The 15,595-nt window shown below is 41.3% G+C and overlaps 1 protein-coding gene and 1 long non-coding RNA gene across 6 annotated transcripts in view; one reads left to right on the top strand and one right to left on the bottom strand.

The window, feature by feature from the left end:
- The window catches only part of LOC308056144, a 271,689-nt gene that overhangs the window by 37,376 nt on the left and 218,718 nt on the right, over window positions 1-15,595 (top strand). The window lies entirely within an intron of this gene.
- The window catches only part of PLPPR1 (phospholipid phosphatase related 1), a 133,785-nt gene that overhangs the window by 67,545 nt on the left and 50,645 nt on the right, over window positions 1-15,595 (bottom strand). For all 5 annotated transcript variants that reach the window (XM_080371040.1, XM_080371035.1, XM_080371036.1 and 2 more), the window contains one exon: window positions 568-676. Coding sequence is in view for 4 of the 5 variants with exons in the window: in XM_080371035.1 (XP_080227161.1) it covers window positions 568-630 (63 nt within the window). In the remaining variant the exon portion in view is untranslated. The remainder of the gene's footprint in view (window positions 1-567; window positions 677-15,595) is intronic.

Here is a 15,595-nt window from a genome sequence, read left to right as displayed (position 1 = left end):
GTGGGAACAACCACCCCTGTAACTTCACTGCTAGTCAATTCACAGCCCCTGTGCTAGCCAAGCTCCTTCATAACACTTAAAGAATAGGCATGCCTCACGTAAATTTTATGTCTTATCTGAACTGAAATCAGAACTGAGTGTTGCTTCCTAAGCCTATGAACTATGAGACTGTGAGATCAGATGTTTCCTTAAACAAAGCCTGGTCTTGGTGCAGCAGCAAGATGGATACAGGTCTGAGGAAAAATGGGAAGATGAGGAATCACCTGCTGATAACCTGCACCTGCAGCTACTGCCCATTATCTGCCAAATAGCACAGGACTAGCTGGCAAAGTGGGTAGAGGCAAGCCTTGAAAACACAGTACTTCCTTGTTCTTGTACCTAAGGTCTGGCTAACTCATGCAGGACTGTGTTCAGGGGGCCTTGACAGCACTGACTATGAAGATGGATATTTGTGTTATCAAGAAAGAAAGCGTTCTTCCTCACAAACAAAATGGCCAACAAATAACTTAATGCCTGCAGGGAAGAGCTGCCTTCTATGTAGGCTTGGCAACTGAATGATGCACTCACCTCAACAAAGATGAAGCAAGGGATGATGGAATAACTTCTCTGGGTATTGTTTCCTAAAGCCATTTCTTGTCACACTTCTTGAGGAGGCACTGTTCAAAACTTTAATATCCTGAAAAAGACAAAGGTATTTCAGTATGTTTCACCTTTTTGCAAAATCCACTTTTAGCACAATAAGGTTTACAACATGGAGCACTGACATACTGGACCACAGATGCAGGCTAAAAAGGACATCAGTGTCCAACTTGCGGTCATACAAAATAACCTGAGAAGGCAGTCCCTTTGCAGCACAAAAACAGAAGACAGACACAGTTTACAGAGCAAAGAGTAGTAAGGAATACAACTGTTTTCCTTAATTGCAATCCACTTCCAAGCAAAGATTGTAAAAATATAATTTTCAGCCCACTGTCCTGCCTACAGTGTGTTTTACATCAAGAGGCTTTGGTAATTGACTTGTGAACTTGTATTTTAAAAGACAGACTTAACAGTCCATTACTTGTACGCATGATCGAAATATTTATCTGCATGGAGTATAACCCATTCAAGATGACAGTATGTCTTATGCACAAAAAAACCTAACAAGGAAATACTAGAAGAATGCAATGATGGGCAAGGCTGTTGTTGTAGAGCCTTTCTAGCCTGCTATAAATTCATTATCATTACCATCATTAACCCACAAAGCCATACCTACTTAGCATTTCTTTAGGCTACTGGCTATTCTAATTAGCATAACCTTATAACAATTTGTGCTAAAACACTTAATCTCTTTACAGCACAAGAAGTAGGAAAGGAGAGAAAAGAAGACTAACATGGAGAATTTTTACAGAGAGTGCATTTGCTTTTCTTCATGCATGAGGTAACATCAAGAAGCTAAGTCTAGCTTAAATAATTTTAGAAAGAGAAACTGGCTAGCAGGGAAGGGGGGAGCTGGAAAAGAAGCGTGTAGCTCAGAGCTGCCAGGTGGATGCTTGCACAGAGCAAGAGACACAGAAAAGAATGGAAATCCTTTGCTACCAATTTTAACATAAGCACATTAAGCAAGAGCACAGATTTAGATGGGCCCAACCTCACTTCCAACACACACAGAAACCCTGCCTGATTACCCCTGGTGATCATAAGCATCTCCACAGGCCAGGGCCAGGGGGGAAGAAGAAGGTGAAAGCTGGCGTATTTTCCAGAGGATGCTTTGCACAACATCTTCCTCTGGCTCTCTGACCTCATTGGCATCTGGGTGGCAATTCAGGTCTTGGCATATGGAGCCTGTGAAGTTCATGAAGGGGTCAGTGCTTTCTCACCAGCTCTCAGCAGTGTTACTGCAAGAAATACTATCATCAGAGCACCGAGTTCAGCAGGGGTTACGAAGCCTGAGTGAGGAGCTGGATCAGCTGCCAGTGCTTGCCACCTGCACCATGATGCAGGCTCTTGTCTTGCCACCTGTGAACTACTTAATGTATTTCTTATGACAGCTCATCACAATTTGACCCAGAGCTATAAAACACAAAATATGTATGATGGTTTTGGTAGTATGGTTCTATGCACAGCACAGCCATAGTGACTCCAGTGAAGCCACGTCCTGTGTCAGAACGGCTTCTGAACTATTAACCATTGAAAAATGCAGTTCCAGATTAAAAAAAAAGACTCTGGAAATGTTACCTGTAACATACTTCAGACACTCTCATTCTACACTGTATCCCAGTTCTGAAATACAGATATTCTGGATTTTCAAAATGCCTGTTTTTCCAAACGTACTTCAACATTACTTAGGCGATAAATTGGTTTTACCTCAGAGGTTAACGTCACTGTTTAACAAAAGACAATGTAATCCAACCCCATTTGGACTGCAGAAAAAATTTCCAAACATTCATTTTTTAAACAACCCTTTTCATAACACCAGCTCTTGTGCCACGTTTCTCTCCCTTTAACTTGGCAAACACATGGGGCCTGGTAGAATAGTAGGTTAAAGAGTTCCAGGAGCTTACAGAGCATTACTGCACAAAACTCTTTTGTATCCTGGAGATACACTGTCAGCAACTTTTTGGGAAATCTTGTTTTTCAAATGGCTTAGTGCAAAGATGTTAATACTTCATGGATGCCTTGTCGATCAAGCTTAGAAATAACCAAAACTTTCCATAACACTGTCCTGTAACTTCAAGCCATGCCTTCAGTCCCAACTGCTGCGACTGCTGTGTGTTCCTAACCAAAGCAGAGGGCTGGAAGGCAACCCAAGGATTTAAGAAATGTTCTCAACAGATGACTGAAAGCAACTGCACAGGCTAGCAAAGAAGCTGATGGTTCTTAGTAGTGGTATAAAATTGCCTAATTTAATGCTAGGGGACTCCTGATGTCATAAAAATGTATCACTGTTTCTGTCCTTTTAAGTTTATTGTGCAAAAACCTGCATTGCCTATAGGAAAGCAGTTTACATGTCAGCTTGTCTCCTATGTGATGACACATTTGTGTCAGACATAAGTAGTAAGAGACCAAACAGTTGCTGGATCAGGCCAGCTAGTTCCCAGATTGTGGGAAAACTCTCAGCTAGCCTGCGCTTCTCTTAGCAGGTCTTTTCATCAGCTCACTCACAGAAGAGGAAAGGGGAGGAACAGTGTTGACTTGGTGGGAGCACTATCTTTTGTCTCTCTCCAGCTGGCAATGAGTCCTCTAGAGAAAGACAGCAAAGCACTGGTTACAGCATTCCCTAGATGCTTCAGTCTGCAGAGCAGTCAGAGATAACCCACTTTTGCCCAAAGAACTGGAGAATTAGAGTAAGACGCAAAACAAGTGTCTAGTGACAGTCCTGTTTTATAGTCTATGAAGATTTCTTCCCACTGAAAATTTTTCACAGCACGAAACCTCTGACCAAAGCAACAGGAAATAACAGCTATAATATCAACATCTGGTATTGCCTTCTCCTTTTTTTAATTTTTTATCAATTTGACTCAATTGTTAAGGAACTCATCGAAGCAAAACTATAAGCAGATTTTTAGATCCCACTAGCTCTGACCTTTCAAGGCCTGGTATGTGAGGACTGACTGCATGAGAGTAGAATTGGTCAAACCTATTCTAACTCATTAGGGACCACTGTAGAGGAGATATTCATAATCTGGATCCCTGCTATTATGAGGTGCTTCTACTCTTCAAACATTATATATAATTGTATAATACAACATTTGTGAATTAATTAACATTATTTAGTTCTCATCTTGCTCAATTTACTTCATATGCATTTTCAGAAAACCCCTGATCTACAATGTAGGAGGTCATTGTCTGAAATCTCCTGGGAGAACAAGTGGAGACATAGAATACATGTAAGTGACTTGAAAATTAACTGAAAAGGACAGCAAAGAAAAAAAGGATTCAAGCTGAAGATATTTTCTTGCCACAGGGATCTGTCCAGGGGAAAAGAGAAGAATGAGACCCAAGAGTAGAGAAAATAAAAATGTTCTAAAAAAAGGTATTTTCTTACAGGTTACTAACCAGCAGAATAATTTCTAAAAGCCCCGTTCAGGTATATTCTAAAGCTTTTTATGGGAACACATGACAGACAGCAAAAAGGACATATCTAGGACAAACTAGCATTTGCTGAGCCTTCATAATATGAGCTCCTGCAGCACATACAGTACAGCTGATCATTGTTCTGTGTAATCACTGCTCAAACCAAGTAATTGCTGGTCCATTCCTCAGGAGACAGTGGTCACCCTTATGTTTTTTAAGCTATGTCCTGCCTAGGAAGATGAACGTTATGGCTTTATATATTGCTACAGTAGGTATCTGGGCACCTGTGGAAAATACTAAAATAAAAAATGCAGAAAAGGTAACAGGCAACATTTATCATAGTTTTCAGCTTATGTTTTGTTTAATCAAAACCAATGCATGTTTCTTTTGCCACTAGCTCAGAGATGGCCAGCCTGAAATATAGTAACTACTGCACAGACAGAGAGCATAGCCATGGCACATGTGGCACACCACTGCAGAATCCCAAATCTGCTCAGACCAGAGTTGAGGAGGGCAACCACTGATCATTTGGTAGCAGGATGTGATGCAAGCACAAAAAAATGGATCTGATTTCCTGTCCATCTTTAGACAGTTTCATCATCTTTTCAGCAGCAGCTACCATTCTGTTTCAAAATAAAATGTAAATGTCTTATTAGGAGGAACACAACTCTGTTTCCATCACAATGTAAAAGATACTTAAAATGTAAACATTTCCCCATTTGTAAATCAGTTTAACCTTGCACTAACAATTTGCAACCCTCTGTCGGCAACTGGCTTCAAATTATAAAGGTCTTTATTCTCATTAAAATAACAATTCTGTTTACAAGTTAAAAAAAAAAAAAGTCACTAAAACTTCTGCACCAGTCCATCAAGGATCAGTTTGCCCAACTGAAACACATAATCATGTATGTCGAACCTCCATTCAGTTAAGAGAACAAATGCAAAGTAACGCCGTTGCTGAAGATGGTTATCCAAGCTTTTCCAGAGAACCGTATCATTATAAACATTATTTATTACACTAGCTCTTAGAGCTCTTATAAAGCAGAGTCCTCTGCTTCCTGGGGGCGAAACAGCCAGGAGTTGAAGCAATTTGCCAGACATCACACAATGACTCAATGTCTAGGCTGAAGAAAGACATATTATTCTCAGACTCCTGTCTAGTGCTCCATCCACTTGACTATACAGTATCTACACTTCAAATGTACTTGCTAATTTCTGCACTAGAACTATTCCATTCGCATTTAAGTAGTACAGCTTGCTACTGAAGCTAAACTGAGTTTTCCTACTGAAACCATAACAGAATGCACAAGCAATGATCAAACACACACCAAGATGCAACAGCCTTGAATCCTCTCTATGCAACCCCTGGCATGTCCAAAGGCACCTCATCAACCCAGTGCAACCCTGGCATGAACATGTGTGTAATTTTAAACAGGTTGCAACAGGATAATAAAGGGTTAAAATGTATTTCCCAAAACTCTTTTCCACATAAACATAACCAATGCATACAAAAGAGTCTAAGGAATCAAAGATAAGAGTTTCCTGCAAAAGGCAGTCAAAGCTATTTAATGTTTTCCTAGCTAAAATACAGATATTTTGTGTTTTCAAAGCAATCGGAAACACTGAGTGTTGGCATGAATCATTTCAAAAGCCAAACAGTGTGAGGAAAAATACAAATGACATTGTAGCATAAAGACCTGTTTGTAATTTAGCTTATCTGCCTCGCATGCAAACATAAACAGGCTGTTCACTTGGTGTTATTGCATAAAAATAGTTAAACTAATAAAATAGCACCACGTCTGCAACAATTAGAAGGTACCACACAACTGGCAATCAGTTTGCTATCTCAAAGAGCCAGAACACACTGGTTTTGATCTGCAAATGAGAAAGTTTCCTTTGGAACAGGTTGCACGGAAAAGTGCCTACATGCAATGGAGCTTGGGCAAGAGGGAAGACCCTCACTTAGCTCTGGTTTCCCATCACTGAAGAGTCCTTCTGCCTATCCACCATGAACTAAGAGGCAAAGAGCCACCAACACCATGGCCACCAGATCAGTAACACGGTGTCTGACTGATGGCATTGTATGCCCAAACCCTGACTAACATGTTTTGAATTGTACTTGATTTTTAGTTAACTGAGAAATTGCCTAGTAGCAATTACCTAGTCCTACTATAGCGACAGTTGATCTCAAAGGTCTTTTCCAACCTAAATGATTCTATGACCATAAACAAATGTGTGTTCTCAGTTTCAAGACTTAGCTGGTGGTTGTCTCCCAGAGCAATCCCTTATCAAGCAGCACGACCTTCCAACAACACTCAAAGAGGAGCTGAACAGACGAAGCAAGAGCTCAGTTTACTGGATTGGGACCTCAGCACCGAATAAAATTTATTATGAACTTTCTTAACAGCATAAATGTCTGGTTTGTATTTAAGCTATGGCCATTCAAAGAAATCGGCCTGTCAGTGAAAGCACTTCTCATACATGTTTCCACAAACTCAATGACAAGAATCTAATTACATATCACCAATGATCCCTAGTAAAATAACAGAAACCTGCCACCGATACACAAAACAAACCCACACATGTTCACCATCACAAAAAACAATTCAGCAGCATTTGAGTATTAATCTGGAAAAACACTTTCTCTGATGAGAGTTCTGACCTTTTTCTGCTAGTTGAGGTCACGTTTTATCATTTCTGCACTCATACTAGCAAACCATTTTATAGCGAACAATGATACCTAAGAAATGTCATTCCTAGCATATCTGAAATCACGAGCCTTGGTACAAAACCGTCCTTGTCATGGAGAAAGCTGCATGAATAACTATCTGGAGTCCTAAATTACCAATCTCTTAAAAATGTGTAGCTGAATCTCTGGTGGCAAAGCAGAGTTTGATCCACAGAAGAAAGTGATGCCAGAGATTTTTAGAATTTTGTTAGGGAAGTTTTCCTTTGCTGCTAGCTTCCTGTGGAAAATCATTCTGTGTGTGAATGAAAAGCAGCAGTATAAAATCTATAGACAGGCAGACTGATAAGGGATCAGCACCACTCACATCTTCAAGGGAGTTCAAGTGTTATGTCAGTATGGCAAAGGCCTCATAACAACTTCTCACTGCAGGGAGGCAAGTGAAATCCCAATGCCACAGCTGCTAGCAACAAAATTTACATGATGCTACTTGGCCAGAATATCACAGATGTCGTCTAAGAAGAACCCAAAACATGACTGTGTAAATAGCAGGTGTATGCACCTTAACATCCAGGAAGACAAACAAAATGGCCACAAGCCTTATTTTGAACTATCTCACACCTGCAAACCTTTCCTTATCCTGCAGGTCTGAAAAGGTCATCATGGTTGATCTGTTTCATTTCGCAAGGCACTGAATTCCTTGCAAAAATGTTCAGTACGTCAGCATCAACACTCAAGAGTTGCTTTGAATGATACCCACTAAAATGCAGTGTTACATTAGTAAAACCGTATGCAAAATCATATGTATAAAAAGTTTAACCCACTGCAGCTGATAACACTCCTTTCTTTCTTCCAAAAGGATTAGAAGTGCATGATAAATGAAGAAGGAATCTGATTATGAGATTCATTAGGAAATGCTTAAAAAAAAGTAACAAGCGGTCTCTGAAACAAAAAACAAACCACTGAATGTATCCGTGCAATTAACAAGACTGATCCGGCTCCTAATTTTCATTTAACTCAAAAAAGCCAATTGTTCTAGCTCTCATTTAATTCCTTCAAACTTAAAGCAAATCTAAATGAAATAGTCATGCATTATCTTGGGCAAAAAAAAAAGAAATACTATTTCTGGCCTTCACCCATCCACTTGAAGGCATGTCATCTCGATTTAGACTAACTAATTTGCCTTGTGAGCTTCTCTGAACAAATGCAAAAGACAAATGGTCATTTCTTTCACTTAAGGACATTTATAGCAATAAACTGGCAGGTAAGTATTACCTCCCTGATATTTGGGATACTATCATGAAGGGCTTGTGACTGAATTTCACCCTTTGAAACCAATTCCATTGCATTTGGTGCCTCTCCAGTGCAAAGCACTGACAGGCACTGAGGAAACTCTGGACAGTTTCAACAGGAAAAAAACAGAGCAGCCTTCTCCTCAGGCTCTTACCACAGTTAAGTGGTGGAAAAGGAGGAAGGCATTGGAGACAAAGAAGAAAACAACAGAAAACCTCAAGTTTTCTAACACCAGGTTGTGAGATACAAAGGGTAACAATGCAACAGTGCAGAGGAGAGGAAAACTGGATGAGCTACAGAAAAACTGCTATGGAATGGAGGGCAAACAAGGAAGAGACCGTAAGTTTTACCTGTGATGGGAACCATAAGACTGAAGATTTTGTGTACTCTAATAAAGGAATATCAATACAATAGATTCTAGAAAACAACTCTTCTTTCCCCTCAGAGTTTTGCAGAAGGGATTTTATTATTAATTAATTTTATTTTAAGATAATTGAAATAACTAGTTCTATTATACGACAAAAATAGTCTGAAGAATTTTCCTTATTCAGATGAAGATTTGTACTTTACTCCAGAACACTGCTAGTGCTGTTTTGTGTCAGCAAGAAGAAAAAGTAATGGTTCTTTATTTGTAATACAGTTTCACAGCTGTGCACTAAAAGAATATTTGGAATCCAAATACTAAAAACATATCTCAAAAATACATGTCACATGGCCTTTTTGTATGCCATCCCTGCTGAGCCTAAGTCCAAGTAAGCTGCTGATTCATGCATTCGAGTGCCATCACTGAGTTATGCCCTTTTTACTTCCAGGAGTAACGAGCAGTTACGCTCTCACCTTAACTGGCCAGCAGGAATTTCCTTGATGCCATGAGTGGCTTGCACTGGAACAGACCTAATGCAATCAGTCCCAGCACCAATCTGTCCCTCTCCCTGCTACCTGGCACTGCTTCCTGCCAGTTCCCAAGGGTGTACAACCAATCCAGCTGACGCACATGAAGGAAAGTCTGCTGGATGCTCTGAGTGATAAATGAACTGAGAAAAAATGAATGGCCTTTTCACACCTCTCCCTTGTTAAGCAAGCAATGGCATATCTTTCTCCTTTATTTGAAGGAAGAGGCTTGTGCAAAGTGCCAGCTACTATCAGGCTTCAGATGGAGAGCTCCCAGAAAATTTCCAGACCCCTCTCCTCCCACTTCCCCACTTCCCTGCTACGACAGCTTAGGAAGCCAACACTATTGGACAGTGTTCATACAAGTCATAGTGTGAAGATAAAACAGTGGGAATACTGAGATGAGCATGGGAATGACCAGAGTACAGCTATGTATTGTCTACTGAAGGGAGCAAATTCGGGTGAGTAATGTTTCTGTTTATTTCTTTTTTTTTTTTAGGAGATGAATGATGCATTGAAAATATCAACTCAAAATCACGCTGAGCTAACAGTAAAAAGTAAGCATCTAATAGGCACAATCCCGTGAATTTCACACAACAAAAAAAATGCAATCGTTTTGTCTCCTCAGGGCCAAGCGAGCAAAACTATGTGAGTATTGAATGCAGGCTGTAATATTATGACAGTAGACAAGCAACTGCCTCCCCACACTGTAGCCTTTGGTGATGAGATCAAGAGACACAACCTTTTGTTCCTCTGATACCTATTCATATTAGCAGCAGAGCTGCCAGAGATACAAAAGGACTGCAAAGAATCCCACTTCTGCAAAACTGTCAGCAAGCTGAATCTTATACAGAATTTTTATCTATTCACCTAGTTTATAAAAATCACATTCACCTCCATCCCTTGCAAAGTCAGAGTACAAAGGACTTCTAGAATACTTCTTTATTCTCTCATACAAAACCACTATGGGAAAAGCTCTCCAAAACAGAAAGAAAGAAAAAAAAAACCCAGCACAAATAAAAGGAAGGGAGTGGATTTCAGGATCCTGCATGGAAGAAGCAGGACTGCAGCCTTGAAATTCAGAAGAGCTAACTTTGGCCTCTTCAAGGACCTACTTGGAGGAATCCCATGGATTAGGTCTCTGGAAGGCAGGGGGTTCAAGAGAGCTGGCTAATGTTCAAACACGACTTGCTCCAAGCTCAAGATTGGTGCAGCCCTCTGAGTTAGAAATCAAGCAAAGGGGGCAGGAGGCCTGCGTGCATGTGCAAGGAGCTCCTGGCAAAATTCAATCAGAAGAAGGAAGTTTACGGAACGTAGGAAAAGGGACAGGCTGCTTGGGAGCAACAGAGGAACGCTGTCAGAACGTGCAGAGACGTGATGAGGAAGCCTAAGGTCCATCAGCAATCAGATCTGGCAAGGGATGTCAAGGACAACAAGAAGGACTTCTTCCAGTACATCAGTAGCAAAAGGATGACAAGGGAAAATGTGGGCCCGCTGCTGAATGAGGTGGGTGCCCTGGTGACAAAGGATACAGAGCAGGCAGCGTTCCTGACTGCCTCCTTTGCCTCAGCCTTTACTGCCAAGGCCAGCTCTCCGGCATGCCAGGCCCTGGAAGCAAGAGAGGAATTCTGGAGAAAGGAAGACTTCCCCTTGGCCAAGGAGGATGGGGTTAGAGAACGTGTAGGCAAACCTGACACCCACAAATCCACGGGCCCCAATGGGGGGCACCCTCAAGTGCTTGGGGGAGCTGGCAGATGTTATTGCTAAGCCACTCTCCATCATCTTTGGAAGGTGATGGAGGACAGGAGAGGTGCCTGAGGACTGGAGGGAAGCCGCTGTCACTCCAGTCTTCAAACAGGGCAAGAAGGAGGATGCAGGAAACCACAGGTCAGCCAGCCTCACCCCCATCCCTGGAAAGGCAACAGAACGGCTCAGCCTGGAGGTCATCTCCAAGCATGGAGAGGAAAAGAAGGTTATCAGGAGTAGTCAACATGGATTCACCAAGGGGAAATCATGCCTGACCAACCGGATAGTCTTCTGTGATGGAATGGCTGGCGGGGTACATGAGGGCAGAGCGGTGGATGTGGTCTACCTTGACCTCAGCAAGGCTTCTGACACTGTCTCGCATAACAACCTCATAGGCAAGCTCAGGCAGTGTGGGTAGGTGAGCGGGCAGCGAGGTGGGCTGAGACCTGGCTGAATGGCAGAGCTCACAGGGTTGTGATTGGCGGTGCAGAGTCTGGCTGGAGGCCTGTAGCTAGTGGTGTTCCCCGGAGGTCAGCGCTGGGTCCACTCTTGTTCAACTTACTCATGCGTGACCTGGATGAAGGGACAGGGCACATTCTCAGCAGGTTTGCGGGTGATACAAAACTGGGAGGAGCGACTGACAGACCAGAAACTGTGCTGCCATCCAGCAAGTATAATTCCTACAGGCTAAATACTGTAATTTGTCCACTTCTAAGGACAGCATTGTACCAGAGCTCATGCAGTTTATGTGCTCAGAAACACAACCTGGATGAAAAGTCAAGGATTTGGGAATTTACTGTTAGATTACTTGACATCTTTTCTAATAAAATAACGGTTATTAATCCAGATCTATTTATTACCGTAAAAACAAAAAGAAAAAAAGAAAACTAAGCAAATTAGAACAAAAAGTTTTCAAATTATTTAAGGAAGTTTTACAGACTTTGTAATACCTCTCCCTTCTCAGCGGTGTTACGCCCCCCACCTGAGACCTGTGGCTGTTGGCTTTAGTCTTGGATGGGAGAGAGGATTGTGGCAATGTTTCCATGTCCTGAGCTTTGCTCTGAGAAGGCATCAGTGCTGATGTTAGGAGCTTTTATTCTTTTTAGTCCAGGATGCAGTTGCACTTATTTTAATACATTTTCTTAACATACTTTACACCTTGCTTGTTCTACACTCTTAGATTCAGACTTCCTATATATGGCATACTTGACATACACTTTATTTGCTCTCTTTGTTAACACCTAAAAATCAGCTTGGTTCACGCCATGGCTGCGTTGTATTAGATACCAATGACTGACCATTGGTGAGTTGGTTGGTTGACGCTCCATCGGCTCTGGTACCACCTTGTGCTCCCAGTTTTAAAGCCTTTACTATTATCCCATGTGTATTCTCCTCCAGGCTGCCTCTTTATCCCAGGTTCAGACAGTCTATTTTACATAGAAGAGTGACTTGTTAGTTCTACTTATTCGGTAAAGAAATAGATGAAAAATATTCTAAAAATAGGCACTACATTATACAATCGTATAAAAGTAAGCTAAAGCTAAAACTGGTTAGGTAACAGCTACCACTTCATCAGACGATTGCTGTTACAGTTTCAGGCAGGCCAAGACAAGCGCTGACAATGGAGATCTGACAAAACCTCATCCTCATATAATTAGTTCAGAACTTGGGTTCTCTTACTAGAAAAGGCAGTGTAACATTTGCCTGGCTACAAGACCACAACCCCATCCCCCAGCTTTTGATACACTGCAAAACATGGGCTTTTGCCTGTGAAACCAGCAAGTCTGTTGTGACCCCTTCCACACAGTTAAGCTCCATATTAGGACCAAGTAATGGTCATCCTGGAGGCCTATGGTCTTCTCTCCATGACTTTGTCTCATGACACCTATACAGGTCTCAGAGGAGCGCACACAGTGATTGTTTGACTGTTAAGCATTTGATTTTTAAAGTAAATACAGTCTGCACAAACAACAAAGCTGTTAAGATTACAACTACAGCAAACAAAGCCAAATTCTGAAATTCCTGTAGCTGAGACCAAAATGTTACTTCAAAGAATGTGATACGATTAAAATCACATATTTTAACAGAGTTTTCACAAGATATATACCTATTGTCAGGTAAACTGAATAAGAGAGTTAGCTCACAATATTTTGTGGACACTTATATGCACGAGTGTATAGATGCATATGAGTTCATATATGCTCAGATACAACTGAAGCCTACAAACTGCATGACAGATGATGATTGGTAATAAATGGCACAATTTCACAATCAATCTTGGTCAAAATATGATTAACAGTCACTTAAACACTAAAAGAAGATACAAGCATATAAGCATGCCCATCCCGTCCTGTGCTGTTTGCTGCCACTCTTCTAAGGAGACAGGAACATCATTACCTTGTTTAATAGACCTTCATTGCTGATGCACAGCTCTCACCTCTAAAATACAATTATTTTCATTTTCCTAAATAAGCTGATCAGCACTTTAAAAATGAAAAAATCCTTTCCAGCAAATTGGTGTAGCACTGCATATCGTACACATACACAGAGTTTTGCGAAAGAGAGCAAAATAGGTTTTACCATATGTTATTTTCTGCCCATCTGAGGGCCACTGATCTATATACACTGTGTTGTGGTTTAACCCGGAGGGCAGCTAAACACCCCAGAGCCACCCACTCACACCCTGCTGCCAGCGGGGTCAGGGAGAGAATTGGAAGAAAAAAAACCCAGAAGTAAAATTCATGGGTTGAGATAAAAATAGTTTAATAGGACAGAAAAGGAAGGGAAAACGATGATGATGACAACAATAATAATACACAAAACAAGTGATGGACAATGCAATTGCTCACCACCTGCTGACTGATGCCCAGCCAGTTCCCGAGCAGCGGCCCCCAGCCAGTGTTCCCAAGTTTGTATACTCAGCATGACGTCATATTGTATGGAATATCCCTTTGGCCAGTTTGGGTCAGCTGTCCTGGCTGTGTCATCTTCCATCTTATGCCCCCAAGCTTATATGCTGGTGGGGCAGTTGTGAGAAACTGAAAAGTCCCTGACTTAGCACCTGCTTAGCAACAACTAAGACATCAATGTGCTATCAACAATATTCTCATCCTAAATCCACATTATTCTAATCATAAATCCCAAATACAGCACTATACCAGGTACTGGGAAGAAACTTAACCTATGCCAGCCAAAACCAGGACACACTGCTTTTGAAAAATTTCCCCAGTATAATATCAGACAAAAGTGCAGTCACCCCATCCACAATGCCGTAAAACTATGCAATCTGTTAAAACTCAGTTTATCATGGGAAACGTTCTAAACTTAGCCGATCTATAGTCGCTGCTTGTAGTGCTCAAAACATCAAATTTTATAAATGCACAAAACTGCATTTCTCTAGATATGTGTACATATACACACATTTACACCTCTTCTTTTGTTTACATACTGAAACACTGCATTCATAAAATCACATATCTTACTAATCGATTAAACAGGATCGCTATTAATAATAGGAAGTATATCTATCCTCACAGAGATAGTGTTTTTCTGTTTTGCAGTTTAACATGTTTTAAAATTTGATCCATTTTTCTGCTTCCCTTAGTTTGTTCATATTTTTCTCAACACCTCAGCCATGACAATTGACCTATAAGAAAAGTACTGCATCCTTCTGTTCACATATACGTATATATGACAATACAAACAAAACAAAAACAGTGAAAGCAAAGCTAAGACACGCCAAGTTAAAAATATCCATAGCGTTGGAATGGATTACATATTCTTCTGTACTATGGAAGACAAAAATAGCAAAGATTGCAGTGAGTGTAAAATATTTTCATATTGATTATCACTTGCATTTGCTGTGCTTGATTTCCTTTGGTCTAGTTGCTTTGCCTCTGAAAACACTCAGATGTTCTTTGTAAATGGTTCTGCCTTTTCTCGCAAAATTTTCTATAAGGCATGTTAAAGGAGCTGTAGAGCCACAAATGCCACACTTCTTGCTTCGCTACATGTGAGGCTCACACCACGATGGAGACTCCTGCTTTCATTGTGCGTCACACTTTGCCCTCTCTGCACCAGCCCATGCTCCTGCAAGCCCTTGGCTAGTGCATGTTTCAGACTAACTGGCTTCAGTTATGCACACCACATGCTTTGAAATTGTGCTTCCAGGTGGCTTCTCAGTCAGCGTGATCCTGCAGCTGTACTTCAGCAATCACAGCCCCTGGCTTCTTTTACTTCTATGTGCATCTCTTCCTTCTTTCTTTGCTCCTGCTACAACCAAGTCCTTAACCTCTCATTCTCTTCCACTATTTACTTCCTTACAATAGCTGTCCTAACTGCAGATATCACAGTCTGCACTGGATATCCAGTTACTTTCTGTGGCATCAACAGACACAACAACATGCAGCACCTGCTAGGCACTTCAATTCCTGATCAACTCCCAGTTCTACCAGAACTGCAGGCCTTCCTCAGTTCTCCACATTTTAACTTTGTGCAAGCCCCAGAAACAGAAGAGATGGCTGTAGGCTGAGACTGAGAAGTTGGGGGCACTGGGTTTTATTTCTTTTCTTATACTGATCTCCACCAAAATGCTCAGTACGACACTTACTAAAGCAATTCCCCACTGCTTCAATTCACCCAGCAACCTTCATGCTAAGGAAAAGTACCTGCCACAACCACCTTCCCCGACATACGCTTTTGACACTTTTCCAGAGAGTAGTGGGAAGTCACAGTTTGCAAAGGTAGCACTTTGTACTGTCTCTTTGTCTTTCCTAGCCCTAAGATTTTTCGTTAGCTTCCAATCATTTACTTTCTTCCCAAACACTCCTATTTCTCTTACCAGCGTTCTGCCTCAGGACACGTAGTTCACATATTTATAGGCCCTAAAGTTAATGCTGACCTGGTTTAGACCATTCACCACAG

The sequence above is a fragment of the Falco punctatus genome (assembly GCF_963210335.1).
Source record: "Falco punctatus genome assembly, chromosome: Z".
NCBI lineage: Eukaryota > Metazoa > Chordata > Aves > Falconiformes > Falconidae > Falco > Falco punctatus.
This window is presented reverse-complemented; position numbering and strand designations above follow the sequence as displayed.